Source organism: Manis javanica, chromosome 9 (genome assembly GCF_040802235.1).
Source record: "Manis javanica isolate MJ-LG chromosome 9, MJ_LKY, whole genome shotgun sequence".
NCBI classification, from domain to species: Eukaryota; Metazoa; Chordata; class Mammalia; order Pholidota; family Manidae; genus Manis; species Manis javanica.
In genome coordinates, this window is record NC_133164.1 from 83,885,688 (window position 1) to 83,907,035 (window position 21,348).

General features: G+C 38.7%; 1 protein-coding gene across 11 annotated transcripts in view; it reads left to right on the forward strand.

Moving 5' to 3' along the window:
* The window catches only part of DLGAP1 (DLG associated protein 1), an 858,481-nt gene that overhangs the window by 812,002 nt on the left and 25,131 nt on the right, over positions 1-21,348 (forward strand). For all 11 annotated transcript variants that reach the window (XM_073212860.1, XM_073212859.1, XM_017658265.3 and 8 more), the window contains one exon: positions 19,298-19,719. In XM_073212860.1, the coding sequence (XP_073068961.1) occupies positions 19,298-19,719 (422 nt within the window). The remainder of the gene's footprint in view (positions 1-19,297; positions 19,720-21,348) is intronic.

Below are 21,348 nucleotides of genomic sequence, written 5' to 3' on the forward strand. Positions count from 1 at the left end.
GGCTGAAAAATCCTCTAAGTAGAAATGTGAACTTGTTTCAGAGAAGGAGCATGACGCAACAGCAGCGGTGAATGCTAACAAGTGACTCTCTTGCTGTTCAGAGCAGACAGGGTATTGTGTCCCGTACTGGTTGATCCAGTCTTTGGTGACATGGTTTTCTGCTCTTAGGCAGGAATATCAGCCAGTCCTTTTCAGAAGTTGTAATCATTACACACTGTGCCCTCAGGGAATGAGGAACCAAAGAAGCTTCCAGATTGGAGATTGTGGGTTTGGAAACAACAAGCCACTGGGTTCAGCTTTTAGGTTGATAAAAGCAACCCACCGGTAACTGATCTATCCTTCTTTAAACTACAGAAATTAATCCAGTGGCTCCTTCTGTGTTCCCATCAAAATTTTAAAACAATAATAACAACTTGATTGTAGCCCTCACCCAGAAAGAACTTTGCACTTGAAAGACATGAAACATTTTCTAGAGCAGAACATTCTTTGAAAGTTCTGGGTGGGAGAAAGCACTTGCTTGAGGAACTTAATTAAAAGAAACAGTGCAGCCTGGATAAGCTGCATGAGTTCAAAGGCACCGCTTTTAATCCCAAACCATTTTCATTTTACTTAACTTTTATTTCTTTCTGGGTGACTCAACTGCAAACTTCCACTCATCTACTGCCAAGTAATTTTTCTTAAGAAGGTGGATACTTCACCATAGCCAGGAGCCCTCTGTCAGGAATGTTGGTGGGATGGTTTTATGTAGGTAGAAACAAAGGCACAGGAAAGTAGGTCATTCCATTTTGTACGTGGAACAAATTCTGTCTCTGGCAAGTTTGCTCCGACTGAAAACAATAGGCACCGATCCTGTAAGTGTGGAAATGTAATGCCTCTGGCAATACATGATCTTGGAGACGGGTGCCTAGTGTTTTCATAGTTGGGATTCTGTGTCAGTGGAACAGCCACAATGTCAACTGTTACAAGGGAAGTCATCCAATTCACACATACTCAGCTGGAGAGAAAGATCAGCTTCAGATGACAGTTAGCATTTTGAGGGATGAATAAGAAGAAAGTAAAAATGGCCTACAGCAGCCAAGAAGTCAGTGGCTATTGAAAAAATCAAGTTAGCAAAATTGCCCTTCCTTGCATTGTTATTACAAGAGATCTGTAACACTGCTTTCAGTCTTTCATACTATGTGATTTTTCTTTTTTATTGTAGTTGATATACTGTATTCTATTGATTTCACATATACAACATAGTTGTATTTAACAGTTATCAAACAGATAACTGATTCAACAGTTATCCATATTATGAAATGTTCACCCCAATTAGTGTACTTACCAGCTGTCAACATAGAAAGATGTTACAGAATTATTGACTATATTCTCTATGCTGTACTTTCATCCCCTTGACTAATTTATATTATGATTGAGATTTTGTGCCTTTTAACCCCCTCACCTATGTCACCCACCCACCCCAACCCCTCTCCCATAGTAACCACCAGTCACTTCTCAGTGTCAATGAGTCTATTTCTGTTTTGCCTGTTTTCTTTGTTTTGTTTTGTTTTTAGATTCTACATATAAGTGAAATCACATGGTATTTGTCTTTCTCCTTCTGGCTTATTTCACTTAGCACAATATCCTCTAGGTCCATCCATGTTACTGCAAATGCCAAGCTTTTTTTATGGCTGAGTAATATTCCATTGTTTATATATATATATATATATATATATATATATATACCACTCTTCATCCATTCACTTATTGATGGACACTTGGGTTGCTTCTGTATCTTGGATTTTGTAAACAATGTAGCAATAAACATAGGAGTACATGTATCTTTTCAATTAGAGATTTTATTTTCTTTGGTAAATTCCTAGAAGTAGGATTACTGGGTTCTATGGTATTTCTATTTTTAGTTTTTTGAGGAACCTCCATACTGCTTTCCACTGTAGCTGCACCAATTGACAGACATTCCCACCAACAGTGCAGGAGGGTTCTCCTATCTCCATATCTTTGCCAACATTTGTCGTTTCCTGTCTTTTGGATAGTGGCCATTCTGACTGGTGTGAGGTGATAGCTCATTGTGGTTTTGATTTGTATTGCCTGATGATTAGCGATGAAGAGCATCTTTTGATGTTCCTGTTGGTCATCTGTATTTCTTTGGAAAAATGTCTGTTCAGGTTCTCTGTCCATTTTTTCCTTTTTTTTTTTTGTATCATTAATCTACAATTACATGAAGGACATTAAGTTTACTAGGCTCCCCCTTCACCAAGTCCCCCCCACATACCCCTTCACAGTCACTGTCCATCAGCATAGTAAGATGCTGTAAAATCACTATGTCTTCTCTGTGTTGCACAGCCCTCCCCGTGCCCCCACACACACTACACATGCTAATCATAAAGCCCCCTTTCTTTTTCCCTGCCCTTATTCCTCCCTTCCCACCCATCCTCCCCAGTCTCTTTCCCTTTGGTAACTGTTAGTCCATTCTTGGGTTCTGTGCTTCTGCTGCTGTTTTGTTCCTTCAGTTTTCCTTTGTTCTTATATTCCACATATGAGTGAAATCATTTGGTACTTGTCTTTCTCCACCTGGCTTATTTCACTGAGCATAATACCCTCTAGCTCCATCCATGTTGTTGCAAATGGTAGGATCTGTTTTTTTCTTATGGCTGTATAATATTCCATTGTGTATATGTACCACATCTTCTTTATCCATTCATCTACTGATGGACATTTAGGTTGCTTTCATATCTTGGCTATTGTAAATAGTGCAGCAATAAACATAGGGGTGCATCTGTCTTTTTCAGACTGGAGTGCTGCATTCTTAGGGTAAATTCCTAGAAGTGGAATTCCTGGGTCAAATGGTATTTCTATTTTGAGCATTTTGAGGAACCTCCATACTGCTTTCCACAATGGTTGAACTAATTTGCATTCCCACCAGCAGTGTAGGAGGGTTCCTCTTTCTCCACAACCTCGCCAACATTTGTTGTTGTTTGTCTTTTGGATGGTAGCCATCCTTACTGGTGTGAGATGATATCTCATTGTGGTTTTAATTTGCATTTCTCTGATGACAAGAGATGTGGAGCATCTTTTCATGTGTCTGTTGGCCATCTGAATTTCTTCTTTAGAAAACTGTCTATTCAGCTCCTCTGCCCATTTTTTAATTGGATTATTTGCTTTTTGTTTGTTGAAGTGTGTGAGCTCTTTATATATTTTGGATGTCAACCCTTTATCGGATCTGTCATTTATGAATTTATTCTCCCATACTGTAGAATACCTTTTTGTTCTATTGATGGTGTCCTTTGCTGTACAGAAGCTTTTCAGCTTGATATAGTCCCATTTGTTCATTTTTGCTTTTGTTTCCCTTGCCTGGGGAGATATGTTCAAGACAAGGTCACTCATGTTTATGTCTAAGAAATTTTTGCCTATGTTTTTTTCTAAGAGTTTTATGGTTTCATGACTTACATTCAAGTCTTTGATCCATTTTGAGTTTACTTTTGTGTATGGGGTTAGACAGTGATCCAGTTTCATTCTCTACATGTAGCTGTCCAGTTTTGCCAGCACCATCTGTTGAAGAGACTGTCATTTCCCCATTGTGTGTCCATGTCTGCCCATTTTTTTCATTGGAATTTTTTTTTTTTGGTATTGAGTCATATGAGTTCTTTATGTATTTTGGTTGTTAGTCCTTTATTAGATACATCATTTATGAATAGATTTCCCACACCATAAATTGCCCTTTAGTTCTGTTGGTGGTGTCCATTGCCATACAAAAGCTTTTTAGTTTCATGTAGTTACACGTGTTTATTTTTGCTTTTGTTTCCCTTGCCTAGGGAAACATGTCCAAAATAAAATTACTCATGCTTATGTTCAAGAGATTTTTGCCTATGTTTTCTTCTAAGAGTTTTATGGTTTCATCTTATATTTAGGTCTTTAATCCATTTTGAGTTTACTTTTGTGTATAGTATTAAGGATTAGTCCAGTTTCATTCTCTTGCATGTAGCTGTCCATCTTTCCCAACACCATTTATTGAAAAGACTGTCTCTTTCCATTATATATTCTTGCCTCCTTTGTCATATATTAATTGACCATATATGTATGGCTTTATTTTATTTTATTTTTTTTGTTTATTTTATTGATGTGTAATTGACATGCAATATCACATTAGTTTGTGTACAACATAGTGATTCAACATTTACATACATTATGAAATGCTCATCACAATCTGTCTAGTTACCATCTGTCACCATGCAAAGTTAATACAGTATTATTGACAATACTTCCCCTGCTGTACATCTCCATGGCTTATTTTATAACTGGAAGTTTGTACTTCTTGATCCTCTTCACCCATTTCACTACACCCCATCCCCCCTGAACTCCATGTCCTCTCCTCTGGCTACCACCAGTCTGCTCTGGGTTTTATTTTGTTTTGTAGATCCCACATATAAGTGAAATCATATGGTATCTGTCTTTGTCTGACTTATTTCACTTAGCATAATACCCCCTAGGCTCATCCATGTTGTCAGAAATGGCAAGATTTCATTCTTTCTTATGGTTGAAGAGTATTCCATTGTATATATATATATATACCACACCTTCCATATCCATTCATCCATCTATGGATATAGGTTGTTTCCATATCAGTCATAATTGTTGTTTTATGTATGGGTTTATTTCAGGACTTTTTATTTTGTTCCATTGATCCATGTATCTATTCTTGGGCCTGTACCATACTGTTTTAATCACTGTAGCTTTGTAGTATAGTTTGAAATCAGGGAGCTTGATATTTAGAACATTGTTCTTCTATCTCAAGACTGCTTTGGCTACTTGGGGTCTTTTGTGGTTTTATATAAATTTTAGGATTATTTGCTCTGGCATTGGAAAATGCCATTGGTATTTTGATAAGAATAGCACTGAATCTGTAAATTGCTTTGGGCAGGAGTGATTTTTTTGTGAAGGTCCATTTGAGAGTTAAAGAACTTTTAATAAGACCAGAAAAAAATGCTTTCAACAGAAATAATTGCTTAAAAACAGCAAATGTTAAGATAGGTCAGCTTTTTTTGGCTAGCCTATCTTCATAAAATGAATGGCCCAACACAATATATTTGATTATTTTGATCATCTTAATAACTAACCCTGATTAATAGTATAGCCACTTTTTTTCTTGACATTTATTTTCCAGGAGAAAAAAAACTCATTCATTGAGGTTATTGCACTCTCTCTTTTTTGTGACTTCCAGTCTTTTTATAGTCTTATACATAACTACTTCCCTGTATTGCTCTGGTCACTCCTTATTTTTGATGGGTGAGAGTATTAGTATTAATTGGCTTTAACAGAAGGTTCCAGGAGAGTTAAGAAAAAAACATCTTATCTGGTTTTATTGAATATTGTATAGATATTGTTTATTGCACTACCCTTTAAGACTGGAGCTATTTAATATGAAGCATTAATTGAAAACAACTGGAAAATAAGCCATCTTAACATGGCATAATCCTAAGCAAGTCAAGAAAATATACGACCTCACATTCATTAGGATGGCTACTATCAAAGAAGTCAAAAAATAAGTGTTTGCAAGATTGTGGAGAAATTGGAAAACTTGTGCACTGTTGGTGGAAATATAAAATGGTGCGACTGCTATGGAAAATAGATGAGAATTCCTCAAAAAATTAAAACAGAATTACCATATAAATGTAATATGGTACATATTATTATGTGGTATATACACCCAGAGAAACTGAAAGCAGGGTCCCAAAGAGATATTTGTACACCCACATTCACAGCAGAGTTATTCATAATAGCCAAAAGGCTGAAGCAACACATGTGCCTAATGATGGATGAATGAATAAAATGTGGCATATACACATTAAATATATACAATAAAATATTATTCAGCCTTAAACAGGAAGGATATTCTCACATATGCTACAACATGAATGAACCCTGAAAACATTATGTTTGGTGAAATAAGCCAGGCACAAAAAGACAAATACCGTATGATTCCATTAATATGAGGTATTAAAGTTGAATTAATAGAGACAGAGAGTAGAATGCTGGTTAACAGGGGCTGGGGGAGAGGGAGTTATTGCTCAATGGGTACATAGTTTCAAACAGGAAAGATGAAAACATTCTGGAGATGGATGGTGGTGGCAGTGGCACACCAAGTACCTGATTGTACTTTATGCCACTGAGCCATACACTTAAAAGTGGTTAAAACATTAAATTTTATGTTATGTATATTTTTGCATAATAAAACAATAAAGATATTAGGTCAAGAAGTTACCTTTAAGAAAAAGAATTACAAAGTTGGGTAGCACATGCAAGATGCTGCCTTTAGTGGATTTACATCCTCTGCCCTTGTTTCCCACCTGCACTAGAAGCCAATGAAGCTTTTTATGTTTTAAATTACTTCAGGCCCACACCCTCCCTTGCCCTCTGAGAAAGAATTCACTGCTCTTATGTTCTTCCCCATCCCTCCCATCTTCCATATGTCCTTGCCTTCATTGTAGGGGTCAACCAGAGATGTATTTGGCTGAGAAACATGTCACATGGATATGCATGTAAAATGCTAGACTGATCTGCTGGCAAGTTGTCTTTTCTCATCTTGGAAAACAGTGGGAAGGGAAATAAAGTTGCAGGTGAGGTACTGGAGCACTAAGAACTGGGAGCTGGTTTTGCCCCAGAGGCTTTGTACCAAATTATAACAGTGACCCATATGATCAAGAGACAGATGAATCCTTACCAGAAAAAGGAGTTTTAATTTTAAGAAGAAGCTCATGACATTTTACTTTACTTTCAGTAAGTCTTTTTACTAAGTGTTGTCCCTAGAAAAAGGTGCTTATGCAAGATTCACAAGTCTTGGCCCAGGTTAGGGCCATTCCCTCTCCCCATTTCCAAGCAACAGACCAAGGTATAACTGGATTGTTTCCTCACCCCCTCATCAAGCTGAATTTCAGGATTCAAGTCACTCTGGATTTGGGAAGAAAGTTGGACATTGGGCATTATCCTGGTGTAATAGCTGTACATGTTGCTGCACTTCTTAAATGTCTCTGGATCACCTTAATATTCCATATTGAACAAACATAAGAGATTTGTACTCTTACATTTTTTAGTTAATTAGTTAATTAATTAATTTTTATTAAGGTATCATTGATATACAATCTTATGCTCAGGGTTCACATAAGCAACATCATGGTTACTACATTCCTCCCTATTATCATTCCACCACATACCCCATTACAGTCACTGTCCATCGGCATAGTAAGATGATATAGAGTCACTACTTGTTTTCTCTGTGCTATACTCCCTTCTCCAGGTTCCTCCTATATTATGTGTGCTAATCATAATACCCTTTAATTCCCTTATCCCTCCCTTCTCACCCACCTTCCCCAGCCCCTTTCCCTTTGATAACCGCTAGTCCATTCTTGGGTTCTGTGAGTCTGCTGATGTTCTGTTCCTTCAGTTTTTGCTTTGTTGTTGTACTCCACATATGAGTGAAATCATTTGGTACTTGTCTTTCTCTGCCTGGCTTATTTCACTGAGCATAATACCCTCCAGTTCCATCCATGATGTTGCAAATAGTAGGATTTGTTTTCTTCTTATGACTGAATAATATTCCATTGTGTATAGGTACCACATCTTCTTTATCCATTCATCTACTGATGGACACTTAGGTTGTTTCCACGTCTTGGCTATTGTAAATAGTGCTGTGATAAACATAGGGGTGCATATGTCTTTTTGAATCTGTGATTCTGTTTTCTTAAGGTAAATTCCTAGGAGTGGAATTCCTGGGTCAAATGGTATTTCTATATTTAGTTTTTTGAGGAACCTCCATATTGCTTTCCACAACGGTTGAACTAGTTTACACTCCCATCAACAGTGTAGGAGCATTCCCCTTTTTCTGCATCCTTGCCAGCATTTGTTGTTGCTTGTGTTTTGGATGTTGCCCATCCTAACTGGTGTGAGGTGATATCTCATAGTGGTTTTAATTTGCATTTCTCTGATAATTAGCCATGTGCAGCATCTTTTCATGTGCCTGTTGGCATCTGAATTTCTTCTGTGGAGAATTCTCTGTTCAGATCATCTGCCCATTTTTCAATTGGGTTATTTGCTTCTTGGGTGTTGAGGCATGTGAGCTCTTTATATATTTTGGATGTCAACTCCTCATTGGATATGTAATTTATGAATATAGTCTCCCATACTGTAGGATGCCTGTTTGTTCTACTGATGGTGTCCTTTGCTGTTCAGAAGCTTTTTAGTTTTATGTTTATTTTTTATTTTGTTTCCCTTGTTCATGAAAAAGTTGCTCATGTTTATATTCAAGAGAGTTTTGCCTGTGTTTTCTTCTAAGAGTTTTATGGTTTCATGACTTACATTCAGGTCTTTGATCCATTTTGAGTTTACTTTTGTGTATGGGGTTAGACAATAATCCAGTTTCATTCTCTTTCATGTAGCTGTCCAGTTTTGCCAACACCAGTTCTTGAAAAGGCTATCATTTCCCCACTGTATGTCCATGGCTCCTTTATCATATATTAATTGGCCATATATGCTTGGGTTTATATCTGGGCTCTCTAGTTTGTTTCATTGATCTATGGATCTGTTCTTGTGCCAGTACCAAATTATCTTGATTACTGTGGCTTTGTAGTAGAGTTTGAAGTTGGGGAGCATAATCCCCCTTGCTTTTTTCTTCCTTCTCAGGATTGTTCTGGCTATTCGGGGTCTTCTGTGGTTCCATATGAATTTTAGTACTATTTGCTCTAGCTCACTGAAGAATGCTGTTGGTATTTTGATAGGGATTGCATTGAATCTGTAGATTGCTTTAGGCAGGATGGCCAGTTTGACAGTATTAATTCTTCCGACCCAAGAGCATGGGATACATTTCCATTTGTTAGTATCCTCTTTAATTTCTCTCAAGAGTGTCATGTAGTTTTCAGAGTATAGGTCTTTCATTTCCTTGGTTAGGTTTATTCCTAGGTATTTTATTCTTTTTGATGCAATTGTGAATGGAATTGCTTTCCTGATTTCTCTTTCTGCTAGTTCATCATTAATGTATAGCAATGCAACAGATTTCTGTGTATTAATTTTGTATCCACAACTTTGCTGAATTCAGATATTAGATCTAGTAGTTTTGGAGTGGATTCTTTAGGGTTTTTTATGTACAATATCATGTCATCTGCAAACAATGACAGTTTGGCTTTGGCTTTTTCCTTACCAATCTGGATGCCTTTTTTTTCTTTCCGTTGTCTGATTGCCATGGCTAGGACCTCCAGTACTATGTTGAATAAAAGAGGGGAGAGTGGCCATCCTTGTCTTGTTCCTGATCTTAGAGGAAAAGCTTTCAGCTTTTCACTGTTAAGTATGATGTTGGCTGTGAGTTTGTCACATCTGGCCTTTATTATGTTGAGGTACTTGCCCTGTATACCCATTTTGTTGAGAGTTTTTATCATGAATGGATGTTGAATTTTGTTAAATGGTTTTTCAGCACCTATGGAGATAATCATGTGATTTTTGTCCTTCTCTTTTTTGATGTGGTGAATGATGTTGATGGATTTTTGAATGTTGTACCATCCTTGCATCCCTGAAATGAATCTCACTTGATGATGATGGATGATTCTTTGTGATATATTTTTTAATTTGGTTAATATTTTGTTGGGTATTTTTGCATGTGTGTTCATCAGGGGTATTGGTCTGTAATTTTCTTTTTTTATGGTATCTTTGCTTGGTTTTGTTATTAGAGTGATGCTGGCTTCATAGAATGAGTTTGGAAGTATTCCCTCCTCTTCTACTTTTTGGAAAACTTTAAGGAGGATGGGTATTAGGTCTTCTCTAAATATCTGATAAAGTTCAGCAGTGAAGCCATCTGGTCCAGGAATTTTGTTCTTGTGTAGTTTTTTGATTAACAATTCAATTTCATTGCTGGTAATTGGCTGTTCAGATTTTCCATTTCTTCCTGGGTCAGTCTTGGAAGGTTGTGTTTTTCTAGGAAGTCGCCCATTTCTTCAAGGTTATCCAATTTGTTAGCATATAATTTTTCATAGTATTCTCTAATAATTCTTTGTATTTCAGTGGTATCCATAGTGATTTTTCCTTTCTCATTTCTGATTCTGTTTGTGTGTGTAGACTCTCTTTTTTTCTTGGTAAGTCTGGCTAGGGGTTTATCTTGTTTTGTTTATTTTCTCAAAGAACCAGCTCTTGGTTTCATTAATTTTTTCTATTTTATTCTTCTCAGTTTTGTTTATTTCTTCTCTGATCTTTATTTTGTCCCTCCTTCTACTGGCTTTGGGCCTCATTTGTTCTTCTTTTTCCAGTTTCATTATTTGTGAATTTAGACTGTTCATTTGGGATTGTTCTTCCTTCTTCAAATATGCCTGGATTGCTATATACTTTCCTCTTAGTACTACCTTCATTTCATCCCACAGAAGTTGGGGTATTTATCTGTTGCTTTCATTTGTATTCATGTATTGCTTGATCTCTGTTTTAAGTTGGCCATTGATCCATTGATTATTTAGGAGCACATCATTAAACCTCCATGTATTTTTAACCTTTTTTGTTTTCTTTGTAAAATTTATTTCTATTTTCATTCCTTTGTGATATGAGAAGTTGGTTTGTACAATGTCGATCTTTTTTAATTTTCTGAGGCTCTTTTTGTGGCCTAGTATATGATCTATTCTTGAAAATGTTCTATGTGCACTTGAGAAGAATGTATATCCTGCTGCTTTTGGGTGTAGAGTTCTGTAGATGTCTGTTAGGTCCATCTGCTCTAATGTGTTGTTCAGTGCTTGTTTTCTTATTTATTTTCTGTCAGGTGGATCTGTCCTTTGGGGTGAATGGTATGCTGAAGTCTCCTAAAATGAATGCATTGCATTCTATTTCCCCCCTTTAATTCTGTTAGTTTTGTTACACATTTTTGGGTGCTCCTGTGTTGGGTGCATAGATATTTATAATGGTTATATCCTCTTGTTGAACTGACCTCTTTATCATTATGTAATGTCCTTCTTTGTCTCTTGTTACTTTCTTTGTTTTGAAGTCTATTTCATTTGTTACAAGTATTGTAACTCCTGCTTTTTTCTCCATATTGTTTGCATGAAATATCTTTTTCCATCCCTTCACTTTTAGTTTGTGTATGTCTTTGGGCTTGAAGTGAGTCTCTTGTAGGCAGCATACACACAGCTCTTGCTTTTTTATCCATTTTGTAACTCTATGCCTTGAATGGTGCATTCAGTCCATTTACTTTTAGGGTAATTATTGATAGATATGTACTTATTGCCATTGCAGGCTCTGGATTCATGATTACCAAAAGTTCAAGGGCAGCTTCTTTACTATCTAACAGTCAACTTAACTCGCTTACTAAACTATTATAAACAAAATCTGAAGATTCCTTTTTTTCTCCCTTATTTTTCTTCCTCCTCCATTCTTATATGTTAGGTGTCATATTCTGTACTCTTTGTGTATCCCTTGACTGACTTTGTGGGTAGCTGATTTAATCTTGCATTTGGTTGGTATTTAGTTGGTCCGCTTCCCTTACTGTGGTTTTATTTCCTCTGGTGACAGCTATTTAACCTTAGGCCCTTCTGTTTCATTGCATTAAATATATCATGCCATTCTCTTCTGGCCTGTAAGGTTTCTGTTGAGAAGTCTGATGATAGCCTGATGGGTTTTCCTTTGTAGTTAACTTTTTCTCTCTCAGCTGCTTTTAATACTCTGTCCTTGCCCTTGATGTTTGCTATTTTATTATATATCTTGGTGTTGTTTTCCTTGGGTCCCTTGTGCTGGGAGATCTGTGGACTTCCATGGCCTGAGAGACTATCTCCTTTCCCAGATTGGGGAACTTTTCAGCAATTATTTCTTCAAAGACACTTTCTATCTTTTTTCTCTCTCTCTTCTTCTCTGATAACCCTATAATGCGAATATTGTTCTGTTTGGATTGGTCACACATGTCTCTTAATATTCTTCATTCCTAGAGATACTTTTTTCTCTCTCTGCCTAAGTTTCTATGTATTCCTGTTGTCTACTTTCTATTCTATTTTCCATCTCCTCTACTTCCCCTTCTTTTAAATCCCTATATTGTATGTTTTATTTCAGCTACTGTATTTTTTAAGGTGCCTATCTCCCTCCTGAATTCATCCCTTATTTCTTGGATATTCATTTTGTTATCATTAATCTACAATTATATGAAAAACATTATGTTTACTAGACTCCTCCCTTCACCAAGTCCCCCCCACAAACCCCATTACAGTCACTGTCCATCAGTGTAGTAAGATGCTGTAGAATCACTATGTCTTCCCTGTGTTGCACAGCCCTCCCTATGCCCCCCCCACATTATATATGCTAATCATAAGGCTCCCTTTCTTTTTCCCGCCCTTATCCCTCCCTTCCCACCCATCCTCCCCAGTCCCTTTCCCTTTGGTAACTGTTAGTCCATTCTTGGGTTCTGTGATTCGGATGCTGTTTTGTTCCTTCAGTTGTTCTTTGTTCTTATACTCCACATATGAGTGAAATCATTTGGTACTTGTCTTTCTCTGCCTGGCTTATTTCACTGAGCATAATACCCTCTACCTCCATCCATGTTGTTACAAATGGTATGATTTGTTTTCTTCTTATGGCTGAATAATATTCCATTGTGTAAATGTACCACATCTTCTTAAGCCATTCATTTACTGATGGACACATAGGTTGCTTCCATTTCTTGGCTATTGTAAGTAGTGGTGCGATAAACATAGGGGTGCATATGTCTTTTTCAAACTGGGCTGCTACATTCTTAGGGTAAATTCCTAGAAGTGGAATTCCTGGGTCAAATGGTGTTTCTATTTTGAGCTTTTTGAGGAACCTCCATACTGCTTTCCACAATGGTTGAACTAATTTACATTCCCACCACCAGTGTAGGAGGGTTCCCCTTTCTCCACAACCTCGCCAACACTTATTGTTGTTTGTCTTGTGGATGGTGGCCATCCTTATTGCTGTGAGGTTATATCTCATTGTGGTTTTAATTTGCATTTCTCTGATGACTAGCGATGTGGAGCATCTTTTCATGTGTCTGTTAGCCATCTGAATTTCTTCTTTGGAGAAGTGTCTGTTCAGCTCTTTTGCCCATTTTTTTATTGGATTATTTGCTTTATATTTCTTGAGGTGCTTGAGCTCTTTATATATTTTGGATGTCAAGCCTTAATCAGATCTGTCATTTATGAATATATTCTCCCATACTGTAGGGTACCTTTTTGTTCTATTGATGGTGTCCTTTGCTGTACAGAAGCTTTTCAGCTTGATATAGTCCCACTTGTTCATTTTTGCTTTTGTTTCCCTTGCTGGGGGAGATATGTTCATGAAGAAGTCGCTCATATTTATGTCCAAGAGATTTTTGCCTATGTTTTTTTCTAGGAGTTTTATGGTTTTATGACTTACATTCAGGTCTTTGATCCATTTCGAATTTACTTTTGTGTATGGGGTTAGACAGTGATCCAGTTTCATTCTCTACATGTAGCTGTCCAGTTTTGCCAGCACCATCTGTTGAAGAGACTGTCATTCCCCATTGTATGTCCATGTCTCCTTTATCATATATTAATTGACCATATATGTTTGGGTTAATGTTTGGAGTCTCTATTCTGTTCCACTGGTCTGTGGCTCTGTTCTTGTGCCAGTACCAAATTGTCTTGATTACTATGGCTTTGTAGTAGAGCTGGAAGTTGGGGAGCAAGATCCTCCCCACTTTATTCTTCCTTCTCAGGATTGCTTTGGCTATTCGAGATCTTTGGTGTTTCCACATGAATTTTTGAATGATTTGTTCCAGTTCATTGAAGAATGCTTTTGGTAATTTGATAGGGATTGCATCAAATCTGTATATTGCTTTGGGCAGGATGGCCATTTTGACTATATTAATTCTTCCTAGCCAAGCGCATGGGGTGAGTTTCCATTTGTTAGTGCCCTCTTTCATTCTCTTAAGACTGTCTTGTAGTTTTCAGGGTATAGGTCTTTCACCTCCTTGGTTACATTTATTCCTACGTATTTTACTCTTTTTGATGCTATTGTGAATGGAATTGTTTTCCTGATTTCTTTTTCTATTAGTTCATTGACAGTGTATAGGAAAGACACAGATTTCTGTGTGTTAATTTTGTATCCTGCAACTTTGCTTTATTCCGATATCAGTTCTAGTAGTTTTGCAGTGGAGTCTTTAGGGTTTTTTATGCACAATATCATGTCATCTGCAAATAGTGACAGTTTAACTTCTTCTTTACCAATCTAGATTCCTTGTATTTCTTTGTTTTGTCTAATTGCCATGGCAAAAACCTCCACTACTATGTTGAATAACAGTGGGGAGAGTGGGCATCCCTTTCTTGTTCCCGATCTCAGAGGAAAAGCTTTCAGCTTCTCACTGTTCAGTATGATGTTGGCTATGGGTTTATCATACATGGCCTTTACTATGTTGAGGCACTTTCCCACTATACCCATTTTGTTGAGAGTTTTTATCATGAAGGGATGTTGAATTTTGTCGAATGCTTTTTCATCGTCTATGGAGATGATCATGTGGTTTTTGTCCTTATTTTTATTGATATGGTGGATGATGTTGATGGATTTTCGAATGTTGTACCATCCTTGCATCCCTGGGATGAATCCCACTTGGTCATGGTGTATGATCCTTTTGATGTATTTTTGAATTTGGTTTGCTAATATTTTATTGAGTATTTTTGCATCTATGTTCATCAGGGATATTGGTCTCTAATTTTCTGTTTTGGTGGGGTGTTTGCCTGGTTTTGGTATTAGGGTGATGTTGGCTTCATAGAATGAGTTTGGGAGTATTCCCTCCTCTTCTATTTTTTGGAAAACTTTAAGGAGAATGGGTATTATGTCATCTCTCTATGTCTTATAAAATTCCGAGGTAAATCCATCTGGCTCAGGGAGTTTGTTCTTGGGTAGTTTTTTATTACTGCTTCAATTTCTTTGCTGGTAATTGATTTGTTTAGATTTTCTGTTTCTTCTTTGGTCAGTCTTGGAAGGTTGTATTTTTCTAGGACGTTGTCCATTTCTTCTAGGTGTTCCAGCTTGTTAGCATATAGGTTTTCGTAGTATTCTTTAATAATTCTTTGTATTTCTGTGGGGTCCATCATGATGTTTCCTTTCTCATTTCTGATTCCGTTGATGTGTGTTGATGCTCTTTTTCTCTTAATAAGTCTGGCTAGAGGCTTATCTATTTTGTTTATTTTCTCAAAGAACCAGTTCTTGGTTTCATTGATTTTTTTCTATTGTTTTGTTCTTCTCAATTTTATTTATTTCTTCTCTGATCTTCATTATGTCCCTCCTTCTGCTGATTTTATGCCTCATTTGTTCTTCTTTTTCCAATTTTGATAATTGTGATGTTAGACTATTCATTTGGGTTTGTTCTTCCTTCTTAAAATATGCCTGTATTGCTATATACTTTCCTCTTAAGACTGCTTTCGCTGCGACCCACAGAAGTTGGGGCTTTGTGTTGTTGTTGTCATTTGTTTCCATACTTTGCTGGATCTCTACTTTAATTTGGTCATTGATCCATTGATTATTTAGGAGCATGTTGTTAAGCCTCCATGTGTTTGTGAGCCTTTTTGCTTTCTTTGTACAATTTAGTTTAGTTTTACACCTTTGTGGTCTGAAAAGTTGGTTGGTAGGATTTCAATCTTTTTGAATTTACTGAGGCTCTTTTTGTGGCCTAGTATGTGGTCTATTCTGGAGAATGTTCCATGTGCACTTGAAAAGAATATGTATCCTGTTGCTTTTGGATACAGAGTTCTATAGATGTCTATTAGGTCCATCTGTTCTAGTGTGTTATTCAGTACCTCTGTGTCCTTACTTATTTTCTGTCTGGTGGGTCTGTCCTTTGGAGTGAATAGTGTGTTGAAGTCTCCTAAAATGAATGCATTGCATTCTATTTCCTCCTTTAGTTCTGTTAGTATTTGTTTCACATATGCTGGTGCTCCTGTGTTGGGTGCATATATATTTATAATGGTTATATCCTCTTGTTGGACCGAGCCCTTTATCATTATGTAATGTCCTTCTTTATCTCTTGTTACTTTCTTTGTTTTGAGGTCTATTTTGTTTGATACTAGTACTGCAACACCTGTTTTTTCTCCCTGTTGTTTGCATGAAATATCTTTTTCCATCCCTTGACTTTTAGTCTGTGCATGTCTTTGGGTTTGAGGTGAGTCTCTTGTAAGCAGCATATAGATGAGTCTTGTTTTTTTTATCCGTTCATTAACTCTATGTCTTTTGATTGGTACATTCAGTCCATTTACATTTAGAGTCATTATCAATAGGTATGTACTTATTGCCATTGCTGACTTTAGATTCATGGTTACCAAAGGTTCAAGTTAATTTCCTTACTATCTATGAGTCTAATTTAGTATGCTGTTACAAACACAATCTAAAGGTTCTTTTCTGTTTATCCTCCTTTTCCTTCCTCCTCCATTCTTTATATATTAGGTATCATATTCTGTACTTTTTGTCTATTCCTTATTGACTTTGGGGATAGTCTATTTAATTTTGCATTTGCTTAGTAATTATCTGTTCTACTTTCTTTACTGTGGTTTTATTACCTCTGGTGACAGCTATTCAATCTTAGGAACACATCCATCTATAGCAGTATCTCCAAAATAGACTGTAGAGATGGTTTGTGGGAGGTAAATTCTCTCAGCTTTTGCTTATCTGGAAATTGTTTAATTCTTCCTTCAAATTTAAATGATAATCTTTCCAGATAAAGTAATCTTTGTTCCAGGCCCTTCTGCTTCATGGCATTAAACATATCATGCCACTCCCTCTGGCCTGTAAGGTTTCTGCTGAGAAGTCTGATGTTAGCCTGATGGGCTTTCCTTTATATGTGATCTTATTTCTGTCTCTGTCTGCTTTTAACAGTCTGTCCTTATCCTTCATCTTTTCCATTTTAATTACTATGTATCTTGGTGTTGTCTTCCTTGGGTCCCTTGTGTTGGGAGATCTGTGGATCTCCATGGCCTGAGAGACTATCTCCTTCCCCAGATTGGGAAAGTTTTTAGCAACTATCTCCTCAAAGACACTTTCTATCCCTTTCTCTCTCTCTTCTTCTTCTGGTATACCTATAATGTGAATATTGTTACATTTGGTTTGGTCACACAGTTCTCTCAATATTCTTTCATTCTTAGAGATCCTTTTTTCTCTCTGTGCTTCAGCTTCTTTGTCTTCCTCTTCTCTAGTTTCTATTTCATTTATTGTCTCCTCCACCATATCCAACCTGCTTTTAATAACCCTCCATTGTGCCCTTCAATGATTGGATCTCCGACCTGAATTCATTCCTGAGTTCTTGGCTGTCTTTCCGTACCTCCATTAGAATGTTGATGATTTTTATTTTGAACTCCCTTTCAGGACGTGTCACGAGGTCCATATCATTTAAATTTTGCTTGGGAGTTGTATTAATAATTTTACTCTGGACCAGGTTTCTTTGGTGTTTCATATTTATATATGGCACCCTCTAGTGTCCAGAAGCTCTATTCTGGAGCTTCTCAACCCCTGAAGCAATGCCAGGGGTTGCAGGAGAGTGGTATTGGTGCCTGGGGGGAGGAAAGAGCTGTTCCCCCCTTCCCCACTTCTGTGCCTATGTCCACCACCTGAACCAGTGGGCCGAGCACACGGATATAAACTTTTGTCCCAGAGCAGCCGGATATGGATCCCTGCTTTCCACAAGCGGCCAGGATCCCAGTTTCCCCAGGAACTCCGCCTGTTCCAGCTTTCCAACCCCATAGTCAGAAGAGTATGATGAAAGCACCATGAAATGTAGGTTTGTGCTCCCAGCGCAGATCTCCAGAGCTAGGTATTCAGCAGTCTGAAGCCTTCCACTCCCTCCCTGCTCAGTTTCTCTTCCTCCTGCCGGTGAGCTGGGGTGGGGGAAGGGCTTGAGTCCCGCTGAGCCACAGCTCTGGTACGTTACCCCATTCGGTGAGGTCTGCTCTTTTCTCCCGGTGCATGCAGTCTGTTGCCATCCTCTTTCCTGTTGCTCTCTCAGGATTAATTGCGCGAACTATATTTTCTAATTGTATCCAGTTTTAGGAGGAAGCCTCTGTCTCTCCTCTCATGCTGCCATATTTAATACTCTTATTTCTTGAATATTTTTCTGTAGCTCCATTAGCATGCATATGAGTTTTATTTTGACTTCTTTTTCAGAAAGATTGGTGATTTCAGTCTCACTGAGCCTTCTTTCTGGTGTTTGAGGGATTTTGGATTGAACAAGGTTCTTCTTCCTTTTCATAATCCTATGGGATGGTAAGAAATATTGTTTGTGTAGTCAGTGCTCGCTAGTGCCCAGAAGCTCTGCTCTTCAGAGCTTCCCAGTACCTGGAGCAATGGCAGTGGTCACAGGCGAGTGGTGTTGGTGCCTACCCTAAAGAGCAAGCCTTTTCCTGCTTCCTGGCCACAGTGCCTGCCTCCACTGTCAGGACCAGTGAGCAGCATGCAGGGAGCATCCTCTGCATTAAGCCTTGTAGTTGCTGTATGCAGAGCTGCCCTCTGTGTGGCCTAGAGCAATGGCGGCGGTAGCAGGTTTGCACGCAGGTGCCCGTGGAGAGGAAGAAATGGCAGACTGCTTATCACAGTGAGGGCCCTTGAGGCTGCATTGCCAGCCAGAGGGAGCGGAGCATCTGAAGCTTCTGAACATTCCCAATCTGCTAGGCTTAGTGTGCCAGGACGATTTAGTCCACCTGTTCCTTCTCCTGAATCCTTGCCCCTTTAGCAGCCCTCTCACTGTTGGGAAGTTGTTCAAAGCACTGGCCTTCCTTTTGTCCAAGGGCAGCTGGTTGTGGGAACCTGTTTTCAGTCTCAGTCTGACTTTAATTTTCACCCCCTCTAATTTCCAGAGCACCATGCAGTGTGGGTTTGTGCTCCTGAAATAGATTAGTACAGTTGGGTGTTTAGCAGTCCTCGGCTTCTGCTCCCTCCCTGCTCTGATTCTCTTCCTCCTGCCACTGAGCTGTGGTGGGGCAGGTGTTCAGATCCCACCGGGTCTTGGCTTTATTACTTACCCTTTTCCATGAGATGTTCTCTTCTCCCAGATGTAGACTGGCTGGTGCAATCTTATTTCTGGTCAATCTTTTAGGAATAGTTGTATTTGCTCTATTTTCGTATTATATGTGTTTTTGGGAGGAGATTTCTGCCCCAGTTCTCACACTGCCACCTTTTTCCCCGGAGGTCTGTGTTCTTTATATTGGGGCCTTGGCTCACAGCAAGGGCCTAAGACTGAGATGAGACCCCTACTGTCACCCACAAAGAAAAGTACAGTGTGGTCTTGCTTCTGGAAATATTCCTGAACTCAATCTCCTCTCTCTATTCCTCTAAGCTTCCGCAGGTTCACTCGATCCAACAGTGTGACGACAGCAGTGCAGGCTGACCTGGACTTCCATGATAATTTGGAAAACTCTCTGGAATCTATAGAGGACAATTCATGCCTGGGCCCCATGGCCAGACAGTTCTCCCGGGATGCCAGCACCTCCACAGTCAGCATTCAGGGCTCAGGAAACCACTACCACGCCTGTGCGGCCGACGACGACTTCGACGTGGATTTCGACCCTTCCATTCTGCCTCCCCCAGACCCCTGGATTGACTCCATCACTGAAGACCCCATGGAGGCCGTCCAAAGGTCAGTGTGCCATCGCGACGGCCACTGGTTCCTGAAGCTTCTCCAGGCAGAGCGAGACCGCATGGAAGGCTGGTGCCAGCAGATGGAGAGGGAGGAGCGGGAGAACAGCCTGCCGGAGGACAGTAAGTACCCCGCGGGCCTCCAGGCCGCCTGCATTCCCCGCCGGGCTCCCAGCCGGCTGCCTCCACCTCGCTGCAAGCACAATGCACCTGCCCCGTGCAGTTCCCGGTAACCTCAGGGCTAAGGTGATAGACTCACTAGCTCCAATGCGGTGACCTCATGCCAGAGATCCTGTGCTCTAGAAGCGCCAGGTGGTGCCTCTTCTTTAACAGTTTTTTTAACTGGTTGCAAGGCCCATAGATAGGTGTGTGTTGTGTGGTTGGATTGCTTTCATTCACACACAATGTGAAAGCAAGGCTTATGTCCAGGCAGTGAGAGGCCCGCGCTTCATCCCCTTTAGCGTGTTGAGCACTCATTTTCTCTCATATTTTAGGGAGGCAAACCATCAGTCGCTAAATTAACAGAAATTACAACTTGATGGGTTAAAATAAATAAGTAACGGAGGCCTTGCACCCCATTATGTTTCCAAGTTGGCCTTTCAGCAACAGCAATCATTCCTATTAACAGCTGTCAAAGAAATGACCAGGTCACCTTGGTTCTGAGGCATGTTTTACACATTTTCAACAGTTCTGACATTGGGGTATAGTTTATAATCTGTGCATTTTAATGTTTTCCTCTGAAAAATTATCAGATGAATGTTGGATCTTCCAACTGATGATATTTTTTAATCAAAGAAATTTAATGGTAGGCATGGAAGCCTGTCTTCATTTTTGTATGAGAAACACCTAGAAGAGTTTTGTGATGTAGCTTTCTGGACCTACTTAAAAAAATCATCATTAAACGTTTTATCATGGCAAATTTAAATTATGAGCAAAAATAGAGAGTTTAATATAATGAACCCCTGTGTACCCAGTGTAACAAGTGGCCAGTCTTAGTTTCTTATCTTATCCCACTTGTCATTTGTGCCAAGTATCTTAAAGAAAATCTGAAGCATCATTTCACTTCACTATGTGTCTCACACTGATAAGGACTTATATATATATATATATATATATATATATATATATATATATATATATATATCATCCCTATGCATATGATATGATGATGCATTATCATCCCTAACAAAAATAATAGTAATTTCTTAATAATTAGACCTAGAGCCTACTGTAAGTCATTTTAAGTTGACTTACTAAATGAACCAAACTAATTAGGGCAAGGAGCAGTGAGTTTTCCATAAAGGAAGTATTTTTATTAAAAGTGAGTCTGGAAAATAACAGCATATTATTGGGTCTTGCTCAGAGCTCTTCTCCATTCTCATTCCTCCTGCCTGAACCCTGTCAACTGGCTGACTAGCTTATTTGTTGCCTTTATGAGCAGGTTAGAAAATCCATAAACAGGTTACATAAGGTTCCTTTTGTTCTTTCATGTTATGAGTGCAAACAACTTAGCAGTGGAAAACTAAATCTCCTTGACTTTGTCCCTAACAGATGGTCCACTGCAGGTTCACCTGAGTGTTACTCCACAAGCAGAATTGCTTTTTGCCCTGGTGGCAGGTGAATGAGGCACCACCCAGCACAATGGGTGGAGTAGGTTTCAGTTAGAAAGTCTTAGCAGTTGCATCTTCTTATTTTCCTTCCCCCTTGTGGGCATACTCAAAGTTTTCTAGATGCTCCTAGGAAAAATGCCAG